We start from the raw sequence: 11,503 nt of genomic DNA, 5'->3' as shown, positions 1-11,503 counted from the left end.
AATTGGTGCCTATATTTTTCAGGTACAAGCAACCTCAATCTCCTATTTTTTATGCCAAATCAGTTAGAAAATGTGAGTAGTATAATAAAATCAGGAGTGTTGTTTGTACTTTGAGTATTCTACTCTTTTTCTGTAGTTCTTGTTTAAATTGCCACTTCTTCATGTACTCATCTGTTGCCCTGTGAGGGCATGTACTTGTAAAGCTGAGGAGAGGTGCACTGAATGATGACTCTCACAGCAGGTGCTGCAGAGGTGAGTTAGCCTCTGCTGCATGGACTCCATGACAGTTTCAGAGGTGGAGAACGTCAGCTTGGTCCTGTATCCCTGGATGTGACTAAACCATGTATATGAATAGGCAGTTCTGTGTGTGTGTAGATCTACATTCATTGCACATCTTACCTATCCAAAGAATTTGGTGTGTCAATACAAGCCTTCTGTGCCCTTGATCTGTCTCACTTCCCTGAATCCCTTCTCCCTAGTAATTTCACATTTCCATTTAAAGAATGTTTTTTGGGCCTCATTACTTTTCTCTGAATTGTCTCCATTGATCCTTTCATTTTGCATGGCATTGCCCAGAACTGAGAATTCATCCCAGGAGCTTTAGTAGTGACAAGCAGAGCATGTGGATGACTGCAGCTTGCTGGCTATCCTCTGGACTGTGCATCCTGACAGGATGTTTGTGTTTTTTGCTAAGGCCACATTCACTACTCACTTTAAAGTCTGTGATCTGCTGTAAAGCCACACTGTAAAGTTCTTGCTGTAGCTCTTGCTTGTTCTCCATCTGGTATTTGTGGTTATATTGCCTAGTGTATTTTTTCCCTCTTAAATTCCCTCTGACTTTTCCAACTATTACTGGGTTTGTTGAGATCATTTGAGTTTGAACCCTGCCTTCTGGTATGCTTGAACTTTCTTTTGGCTCTGTACACTCCACAAATAGTAACATCATCATTATTTAGAAGATTGAATGGGACTGGGCCAGCACAAATCCATGAGATACATCTTTCCACTTTGAACCATTGGCTGGTGAAGTATGGTTTTTGCATCAGTTTGTACCCTCCTGTAGCAGCAGCTTCATCTGGTCTAATTGATAGCATTTTTATGTATTTATGGACACAGAATCATAGAATGGGTTTTGAAGGGAACCTGAAGATCATCCAGTTCCAAGCCCCCTGCCATGGGCATGGACACCTTTCACTAGACCAGGTTACCCAAAGTCTCATCCAACACAGCCTTGAACATTTCCAGGGATGGGGCATCCACAACTTCTCTGGACAACCTGCTCAGGGCCTCACTACCCTCACAGTAAAGAATTTCTTCCTTATGTTCAATCTAAACCTGTCCTCTTTTATTTTAAGGCCACATCCCCTTATCCTGTCTCTACATGTCCTTGCAAAAAGTCCCTCTCCAGTTTTCTTGTTGGCCTTCTTGTAGGCCAATGTCTTCGGTCATATTGTTAAAACCTTTCAGAAGTCAGCAGAGGTGACTACTACTGTTCTTCTTCCATCCACAGGACTTGTCACCCTGTGAGAGGAAAATGAGATAGGTTTGAAATTCCTTATCCAAATAGGCCTCCATGCTTTAAAAAAATCTTCTTCCTTGACATTACTTTTCTGAAGTCATTAACTTAGACCATAGTGATTGCCTCTGTATTTCACAACATGCTCTCTGCCCAACTGGAGACAGAGCCAGGATAAACTGTTATGATGCTTCTTGATTGTACCAAAATCCCCAGAAAAAGGAAGCAACAGGGAGAGTCTTAATCTTGGTTCCTGTGCTCCTGGCCAGAGGGCTCAGTTCCTATCTGGAAAGCACAGACATTTGTGCACCTAGCCTTTCATAATCTGACTGCTCTATCTCTTGTTAAATTAAATTAAATTAAAGCATTTGTGTTGATCGAGTAATTAGGGCCCTTGAATGTTACGTCTTACAGTCTCAAATTGCTTCGTAATCTTTTCTTTTCCCTCTGTTCATGTGGAGAGTAAGTCTGTGAAGGAATTACAATGCGTTTACCTGTACAGATCTGTCGGAGTCAGTAGGCTATAAAACTCTGAACGCAATATGGTACAAGATACAAGGAGGTGGCACAACGCCATAGAAAACTGCAAACCTCTGCTAGGAGATTATGCAAGAAGACTGAGGGCCACACCACTGCCTTGCACATTTTTTCATATCTAATGGGCCGAGCTTCCAAGTAAAACTTATATGTATATTTTAGATTTTTTAGCCTGGGAAATTTGTACGGGGATCTGAGATAAATGAGACTGTTGTTGGCATGTATAAGTATTGTACCATAGCTGGACATATTACATATCTCCCCTTTCCCATAATTATGTCTACAGATTTCCAAAGCACCCCTAAGTTGTGTCAAACTTGAAGCAGGCATGTCCCACAGCTCTGCTGTAAGTGTCTCCTGAGGCAGCTTTAGTTGTGGCACCACATCTATGAGCTTGAAAGACAACATGAATCCTTGCAGTGTTTTTTACCCCATTGCTGACACAGGTGCCTTTTGTAGGTAGACTTACCCACAAGGGAGTGTGACAGGGAGTGTGTTTAGTTTGAATTAAACAGAAGACCCTTTCTTCCTCCCTCTTCTTCTCACAAACAGTATGATTGATAATGGTGATCACATTACAGCAAACATAAAAAAGATTTTAAAATATTTTTATTAATTCTTCACGGAGAAACTGTAAAAAAGTCCAGCTGTAATGCATTCACTCCACCCCTCATAATCCCTGGATGATTGCATTTCTTCTAATTTTAGTTTTAAAATTTTTTATAACATCTGAGGAAATTATATTTAAATACTGCTTTCCTTCTTTAAAGGTGAGAAAAACACACTTTCCTTTGAAAATACAGTATAAATGCTGTCTAACATAGCTTTCCCTCTGTGCAGTGTCTCAGGCACAGTATTATTCCCAATGTTGTTGCGCCCTTTAGTCCAAATAACATTTTCTTGTGTTTCTCATCTGCAGCAGATGGCCAATAGCCAACCACAACATTTTTCATTGAAATGGCGAGGATATGCTCTAATTACCTCCCTAACAAAGACTTTGATTACATCTAAATTCCAGGATTTCTGAAGGCAATTTTTTCATGGTATCAGCCTATTTTTTTCTGACTGATTATGCCTTCAGCACTAACCTTTCACTCCTTTGTATCCCAGAAAGCAACAGAATGTCTTTAATCCAAAATGAAAATTAGGCAAGGCAGCACTGTCTTAAAAGGCACAGTTGACCAATTTATGAATAGCACAGTGTTTATCAGCGTAACAAGTTGTTTCTTGGAAAAAATGTGGTGAGGACTTCTCATGAAGCACAATTGCTGTAATGACACAGCCCAATCCCCCTCCCCAAATCTTTGCTATTTCTAGAACTGCCCAGCCACACACTCGCTGTCCAGTCAAACTGTCCCAGCAGGTGACAGGGTTTCTGTGTAAAGCAGCAAATCTGTGCATTGGGAACCTGGATATGTGTGACTTCACTTTACAGTTGCTCCCAAAATGAACTCCAGGGAGGTGGACAAGCGAAGTTCAAAGCTGTAGGAGAGCCTATATTCTCTGCTCCACCCCATGTGGGAAAGACTGGGATGCAGGGTCCAGTATTCCGGGTTTAGCTATACATCACCAGGAGATGTTTTCAATCACAAATTGCCAAATTTTGTTCAGTCCAAGGAAACGGGTTTGGTACCTGGAGTCCAGGTGCAGCTTTCATGTGATTTCAGTGCTCCCCAGAGGAGCACAGCGGCTGAGAGTGGCTCTTGCCATGACAGCTTGCTTCTCCTTCCCCAGCAGATGTCAGAGAGGGCAGAGGCAGGGAATGCTGCCAGACCTGCAGCAACTAGAGGATGAATACCCCATGCAGGTGATTTCCACCATCTCAGGAGATGCAGGCAAAACAGAGGTGTCACAGAGCCTTAAAAAACTCACAGCGACAGAGAGGAGAGGAATCTTGAGTGTGGTACTCTAAACCCAGCCAGGACTTTGTTGTCTGGGGTGGGTGCTAGATCAAACTGATTGCTTTAAATAATGTTATTTATACACCAGAATCAGACTGCCAATATTTCTAGGCTAAGTCCATGCACAAGTTAGGAAAATAGCATATGGACTTGTTTATCAGTGTGAAAGTACAGTTCAAGACACGGACATTGTACTTCAGCCTAGATGTTCGTTCCAGAAGTATCTGGTCTGTATAAAGAGTTTAAGAAAGAAAAAAAACTAATTTACAATAAAACATTAAGAAGACCTTGAGACAAAATAATCATATTCCCTCTAAATTCTCCTGGAGACCCCAAGGACTCCAGCAGTAGCCCAAAGTTTCTATGCTGATTTGTGCCACCTGCCCTATTGTTTTTGCCTTCAACACTATCAGTGCTGCTGCACTTATCCTGTTTTGGAATGTTTCCAGCTTTCATGACATTTTAAAATGACCTTTGTATAGAGTGAAAGTTCCAAATACTAGGATCCCAAACAGCATATCTGTATTTAGTTAGGAACTTAAAACCCCAAAGCTATCATTATTTTAATTGCCAATCTCTGGGGGAAAAAAAATACAACTAAAATTTTCTTTAGAAGAGGAAGAGAGAGATGGGTTATGTCACAGAAATGGAGATGACAGTAAATAAATAAATGAAGAGTAGGTGAGCAGTCCTTTGTTTTTATTCTGTTACTGTTTCCAGATCCGGAAAAACTATAGTTTGTACTGAAGTAAATGTTTATTTCCTTTGCCTAAGGAAATACAATGCTGAAAACTAATATTCTATTGGAGAGGAGATTTGGCATTTAACTTAAGAATTTACAGGTTGCATCAGGAAAAACCAAGGAAATAGTGAGCTTGTTTGCAGCAGTATCTTCTCCCTTGCTTGTGGCTCAGGGGTGGGAGGTGAGCTCTGCTTAAAAGGCTCTGGACAAGTTCCAGCTTCCAAGAACCAGGCTGGGGTGAGCAGCTCCAGCAGCCTCATAGACTGTGTTGTATGTACAGCAAGGGAAGGGAATGAAGAAACTGCAGAGCAAAAATCTGGATTCACAAGTCCATTTCAGGCAGATTCTGAGCTGCAAGAAATGTCTGTTTGGCTCTCTGTTAAGAGACTAGGAGAGTAATCTGGAGGGCCAGGTATAATGAGAGTTCACACTGTATGACTGTTCTTATGGAAGCCTGGTAGAACATCTTCAACCAAAATACGTGATTACATTCTATCATTCTGCCTCCATGCCTTGTTACAATCACTGAGGACTTGGAGTCACAGAAACTCTGACATAGAGGTGAGTTTTAATGGTAAGGTTAAAGATGGGGCATTTGTCCCTCCATCCAGGTTAGCAACCAAGATAATTTTTTCCTTAAAACTGCTGTCCATAAATCTCACAGCTTTCTCTCACTATTTGTATTTTCTAGGATTCATCCTGTTTGCATTCTGGCAGCTGCCTGCAGTTAGGCTGCATCTCCATAAAAATGTATCCAAAGCTGGGCCCAGATCCTGGCTTTTCCAGTGGTGGGTAGAGAAGAAAGGTGACCTTTATATCTTTCATTTGCACATGGTATCAATCTCTTCCCCCTCTGCTTGGCTAAACCAGTTTAGATTCTGGCATTCAGGATCTGTCTTAACCTTGAGAATTTGTGTTCTTGCCTGTAAAACCAGTAGGCAAAAGGTTCATATCAGCTCTGCTGTTCCTAATGAGCCAGAATAAACACTGAGCCTCTCACAGCTGTTTTAACCCCACAGAGGAGGCGGGAGCTCTGTGTGATGACACAGAGGCAATGACACAGGATGAAATAACATGGTTAGTGTGAATGCGGCTGTGATGCTGAACACTGGCCAGTGGAAGCAAATATTAATAACCTGCCACAGTGCTCTTTGCTTAAATAGACTTCCAGAAGTTTAAATTTTACTTTTTCTGGTTTTTTTGCTTAGATAAAAGCAGAGTAAGTGCAGTGGAAGAAATGAACACTTTAGCTCCTCAGTTAGGCTTGGCAGAAAACTCTACCCAATGTGACTCCTCTGTGTGTTTAATATTAAGTGTACACTTAAATACTGTGCTGGAAGTAGGCTTGATTGCTGAGCAATTTTTAAATGAAGCCCTCTAGCCTTGAAACTTCTGGAGTTCATTCACACCTGCTCCACACTTTGTTTTATGGGTTTATCTGCTCTTTTGGCAGACAAATATGGAATATATTCCAATTTTTTTCCCCTCCAGTATCTGTTTTCTTCCAAATAAAAATCAGTATATAAATCCTGGTACTAAAAGAGGTATAAGCTTTTTGGGATGAGTACGAAACAATGATGAAATATAGAAGAATATATATATATATGAAGAATAATAATATATATATATATATATATATATATGAAGAATATAAAGCTACAATGACATATCATACTGAAACTCAAAAAATTCTGGTAGTAAATATAATTTTCCCTATAGGAGCTATTCAGCAATAAAATCTTTTGCAGGAAAATAATATTGAGTCCAGGAGATTATAATTTTTACACATATCATAGAGGCAGTGTTAGCCCTTTCTCAGATATGGATTACTTGTGTTTCACCATTTTACTCAGAAATAGTCTGACCTTTTGTACGGACACTATCAACAGACAAGATAGTGCCAGTCAAGAAAGTAAATGTAAATCATTCATGTGGAGCCAAACACTCTATTTTCTGTGTTGAGAAGCTTTTATTGGATCACCACAATATTTTGGATTAGTTACACTATGGCTCTGAAACATCAAATTATGGTGCAATCATTTTCCCAATAAAAGGAAATAAAATAAAGAAGCACAGTGCATGAGGCTTTGGTCACTGAACTAAGCCAAGGTTTTAGAGCCAGTTCCAGTCCGGTGCAGAGAGGAAACTTCTTCACACTCTTTCATAAACTCTAGTGCAGACAACCCCTTTCATGGCATATTCCTAGGGCATAAAGGAAAATATTAATATAAACTTTTTACTGACAGCAGTTGTGTCTGCTGCAGTAATTTCTGAAGTCAATGAAAATCCAGATGTCATGTTTTAGACCTCTACATATTTACAGAACTTCTAGAGCAAACAGCAAAGCTGTTTTTGTATTGCAAATATAGTTTCTATTTTTACAGTTTTAAACTTCATTAAGTGGCATTTAAGGACAAAAAGATTTCAAAATCAAGCTCCACTTCCACAAACAAACTTACTTTTCTTGGTATTATTTCTGGCTTGTCAGAAATATTAGCTGCACTTGGTTTTTATATCATGGTCCACCAACACTTTCAAATTTTCAAAGTAGTAAGGGATTTTTGTGTAGAAGGAGAAGCAGCCTGGGCATTTCAAAGGTCAGGCTTCTGGCCTAAAAAACTTTGCTCTTCTGAGTCGCAAAATATTTCCCTTGACCCTCTCACCCCAGTGGCCTTCAGTGATTGCTGATGACTCACAGCCACAGGATGCATGCAACAAAGGTGACAGGATGTTAAAAAAATACTTCCTTGGTCTGCAAAATATGAGGAGTCCTCCACAACCCTGGATGAGGCAAGGGACAGACAGCAGGATGCTGATAGAAGAGGCACACTCTGTTGCATGAAGAGGGCTTAATAATTAGAAATCTTACACAGAAATGCATCCCTGAGGAGATGCAAAAACAAATCAACCTTCCTACATAAAGGGAGGTTTCAAGAGAGCTGGGAGTGGACTTTTTAAAGGGGTGTGTAGTGGCAGGACAAGAGGGAATGTCTTTAAATTGGGAAAGGGGAGTTTTAGATTAGGTATTAGGAATAAATTCTTTATCATGAGGGTGGTGAGACACTGGAACAGGTTGGCCAGAGAAGTTATGAATGTCCCACCCCTGGAAATGTTCAAGGCCAGACTGGATGGGGCTTTGGGCAACCTGGTCTAGTGGAAGGTGTCCTTGTGTTCAAGACAGTGGGTTGGAACTAGATAATCTGTAATATTCCTTTCAACCCATACCATTCTATGATTCTGTGTGTGAGAATTTGTAACAAAAGACAGTCAGAAGAAGCTAACACGTAAAAGTGTAGTGCTGCTGACTGCAAACAAATTGCCAAAAGAAGTTTGACTCCAATATTTAAAAACTTTAATGAACAAAGTGAAATCTTAATTTTAATAGTGACCCTTACAACTAGGGTCCCTGAAATGTTTTATCTTCCTGGCTTGGCCAAGATGGAGAAAAGGAAAGAGCTGTTTAAGGGTCAGCAGTACCCTGCTTGTAAACTTTTGTTTCCATTTCACAGGTTTCTGTTATTTTTAAACCTTATTCCTTTTGAGAACAATAATATTAAGAGCAGTAAGTATGCTGTCAATTTATGGCACCTCTGCCAATATAGCCACTTTAAAGACAAGGTGCTGTATGCAGCAACATTGATTTCCTTCCAAGTTTTCTAAGCTTGGTTCCCTTTTTCTCTCCTTTAATTTATCTCATTATTCAAAGAGTAAAATTCAAAACTGATAGTCTGTTTAGACAGAAATGAACTGATGGCTGCATTTTTCTGACCTTTAGCAGCATACAAGGAACGTGAGCTTACCACCACCATCTTCCCATCAACAAGTCTTCTCTTTATCGTGGTTTCTTTGCCATTCCACTTCTGCACTTGCACCAATGACCCTTTCTCCAAGGTTACAACACTCTGCAAATTCCAAGAGAAGAGTTTCAAACTGCAGTTTGAGCTTTGCAGATTAATGTAGCAATTCACTTTACGTTCAGCAAGATATGTGCTCTGGGTAATGACATGCTCAGTAACATTATATTCAGCACTATATCTTCTTTCAGTCCTTTATTTTAGTGGTTTGGAAAACTCAAGATGCACTAAGGGAGGAGGTAAAATTTTCCCTGATGTTCTTCTAGGAGATGTTCAGACCACTCAGATATCATCAGCCCCCTTACCTTGACTTTCCGGTCATCTGCTGTTGTTTCGTCAAACTGCTGGCCCAGTTTGAAAGAGATGGTTGTATTTTTGAAGGTGCTTTCAGTTCTGATGGTCACTATGTCCCCTTTCATACTGATGATCACATCAGGCCTTGCCAGGCCACCAAGTTTCCGGGTAGCTAAACCCACTCCTAGAAATCAGAAACAAAACAATTGTTACACTCTAGAAGCAATAAACTCAGTTTCCTTTCATGATTCTTCAGTGGAAGAATATAGAAGAGCTTCTACTTGAATACTTCAATGCCTGATTGAGATGAAACACTGATTCTTTAAATGAGACACTACTGAGACAGAGGTAGGAATGGGAACCTCAGTATTCAGGGGCTGAGGCAGCCCCAGCTGATAAGAGTGCACCTTCAGCAAGAAGTAAAGATATACACGATTATAGAGCTGTGCACATTTAGATAAGAAGAAACAGGGTTGGTTACAGATCTGCATTAATTTCATATAGATAGAATAAGCAAAAAAATTCAGAGGAAGTGTGGTTCTCCTAAAAATTTGTAAAAATCCTTTTAAAAATTTCTTTGACAAATCTGAGAGTTTGTACCTTTGTTAATAGTTGCACGGAAGAAACTGGACACTGAATTTCCAATATGCTGATTCTTGTTCCTTAAAACATACTGAAGACTGGGTATTTCCTAAGTTGTTATTAACATCCCTTCAGGATCCTTGCATCTAAACCTTGGTGAAAAGTACAAGTATGAAATATAAAGAATGTTGAGGTGTAAGGGCTGAGAGCTGCAAAGAGCTTCCAGAAAAATCCCATACCAAAAGCCTTTTGTACTGCCTAGTCCTTTCCAGTCCAGTTCACTGTCTACCGGCTGTGAGGCTTGGGGCAAGCAGGAATGAAGCCACTGGTGATATATCACTGCTTCATAAAAGCAGAAAAGGGGTAGCTGCATTTAATGCCTTTGTTAATGCTATACCATGCTCAGATTAAAAGATCTTTAAAAAAGGGTATAACATTATCCGCAAAATATAAAACTATTTGCAGTAATTATTCCATACTAAGCAATTCTGTTCAGATGTTCAGAAAAATATCTGCAGCTGGACTTTCCTCCCACATTCACCCTGGCTAATTAATTAACTGCAATTCTATTGTTATTCAGTCTAACGTTTCAAATAAAGGGAATCAGTGAATCATTTATACGGTAAAAGCAATGCAGTAGCTCACTGTCTGTCTACTTTGCATACAGGAATTAAGCCAGCATTAAAATGAAGAACAATGCTCAATTTGTTACATTCTTGGCATTCTTCAGTAACAGATAGATTCATTCATAGTATTTAGATGTCTGAAACTACAGTGTCATGAGACATCAGCTCCATTATATATTGTAAATTATTGTAAGTCACAAGTTTAATAGTGCAAGCAAGAGGAAACATAAAAAAATCTGTATCTCCATAGATTACTCTCATTATAGAAAAACATATTAGATCAGTTCATATTAGTTAATGGAAGTAGATTTATAGTAGTAATTCATCACCTGCCTTTTTCAATTTAGATGCTAAAGAAGATAAATTAAATTATATTGGAAGAGTAATTAAGTGCTTTTTATGGCCAGAAAGAAGGCACCATCCGTGAGAACCTTCCCAAATGAAACTTAATAAGAAAAAGAAAAAACATAAAATAAGAACAAAACCAAACCCAGAACATTTCTCACCCAATTCTTTCATATAATCATCAAAATTTTCACTGGAGATGAGTTTCCAGGTTCCCACAAATCGGTTACACATCGTACAGGCTTTGTGAGGCGCTGGTCCTGCAGAAAGAGGCAGTGGCCACAACAGCTCTTGGTGGCAGTCGGGGAGATTGTGTGCCCAACTGAGATTTAGTGGTCTCCCTTTAAAGAAGTCCGGTCCATGTGGCAGTCGGGGGTGGCCAATAGGGGAGGCAGGACCAGGAGAGACAATGTGCACCTTGTCCGAGGCGGCCGTGCCAGTACCAAGGCTCGGGGTGACGCTGCCTTGGCTTCCTTCACTGAGAGCACCAGGACACGAGGGGCACGTGGGGACAGGACAGGACCACTGCACTGCAGAGCGGTCAGGGCACACTGCAGTGGGACATCAGCAACACAGGAGCACTGCCTCCCCACAAAACCCAGCTCCAGCTGTTGTCCCAATGTTATTCTCCTGCTGTCACCATACGGAACACAAATCTGTAACAAACATCTCATCCAGCTGCCTGACCAATCCAGGGCTGACCAAAAGTTACAGCGTGTTGTTAAGCCATTGTCCAAATGCCTCCTAAACACTGAGAGGCCCGGGGCTTCCTCTCTAGGAAGCCTGTTTCAGTGTGTGACCACTCTCTCACTAAAGAAGTTCTTCCTAATGACAAACCTGAACCTCCCCTGACACAGCTTTGAACCATTCCCACACATCCTAGCCCTGGATACCAGGGAGAAGAGATCAGCACCTTCCTCTCCACTGAGGGGAGTCTCAGGAGTGAAATTTTTGTGGTCTTTGGTTTATGTGGTGGCTGTGGGAAATAAGAAGGTCTTCAGTCACATATTTTGGTGGCATATGCAAAATGTTCTTAAACCCCTCAATCATAACATCAGTGGGGGAAGCTGAACAGAGCTTCCCTTGCTGAACAGGTCTAACAACAG

General features: G+C 40.5%; 1 protein-coding gene across 1 annotated transcript; it reads right to left on the bottom strand.

Annotated features, from left to right (window-relative positions):
* Positions 1 to 6,655: 6,655 nt before the first annotated feature.
* LOC111924742 (myelin P2 protein-like) lies at positions 6,656 to 10,747 on the bottom strand. Its single transcript, XM_023921057.2, has 4 exons — positions 10,559 to 10,747; positions 8,856 to 9,028; positions 8,497 to 8,598; positions 6,656 to 6,898 (listed from the first exon to the last, which is right to left on the bottom strand). The coding sequence occupies exons 1-4, from the start codon at positions 10,629 to 10,631 to the stop codon at positions 6,848 to 6,850; spliced, it is 399 nt and encodes a 132-aa protein (XP_023776825.1). The 5' UTR covers positions 10,632 to 10,747; the 3' UTR covers positions 6,656 to 6,847.
* Between the last annotated feature and the right edge of the window lie 756 nt (positions 10,748 to 11,503).

The sequence above is a fragment of the Cyanistes caeruleus genome, chromosome 1 (genome assembly GCF_971803275.1).
Source record: "Cyanistes caeruleus chromosome 1, bCyaCae1.hap1.1, whole genome shotgun sequence".
NCBI lineage: Eukaryota > Metazoa > Chordata > Aves > Passeriformes > Paridae > Cyanistes > Cyanistes caeruleus.
The sequence above is the reverse complement of the archived record's forward strand: the minus strand, read 5'-3'. Positions and strand labels throughout refer to the sequence as shown.

Bases quoted from the DNA above. Each gene is read 5' to 3' on its own strand.
- LOC111924742 (XM_023921057.2), bottom strand. From the start codon at position 10,631: ATGTGTAACCGATTTGTGGGAACCTGGAAACTCATCTCCAGTGAAAAT. The intron at 9,029-10,558 runs GTGAGAAATGTT...TCTGATTTCTAG, and splicing joins TGATTATATGAAAGAATTGG to GAGTGGGTTTAGCTACCCGG. The intron at 6,899-8,496 runs GTAAGCTCACGT...TTTATGCCCTAG, and splicing joins TTGATGGGAAGATGGTGGTG to GAATATGCCATGAAAGGGGT.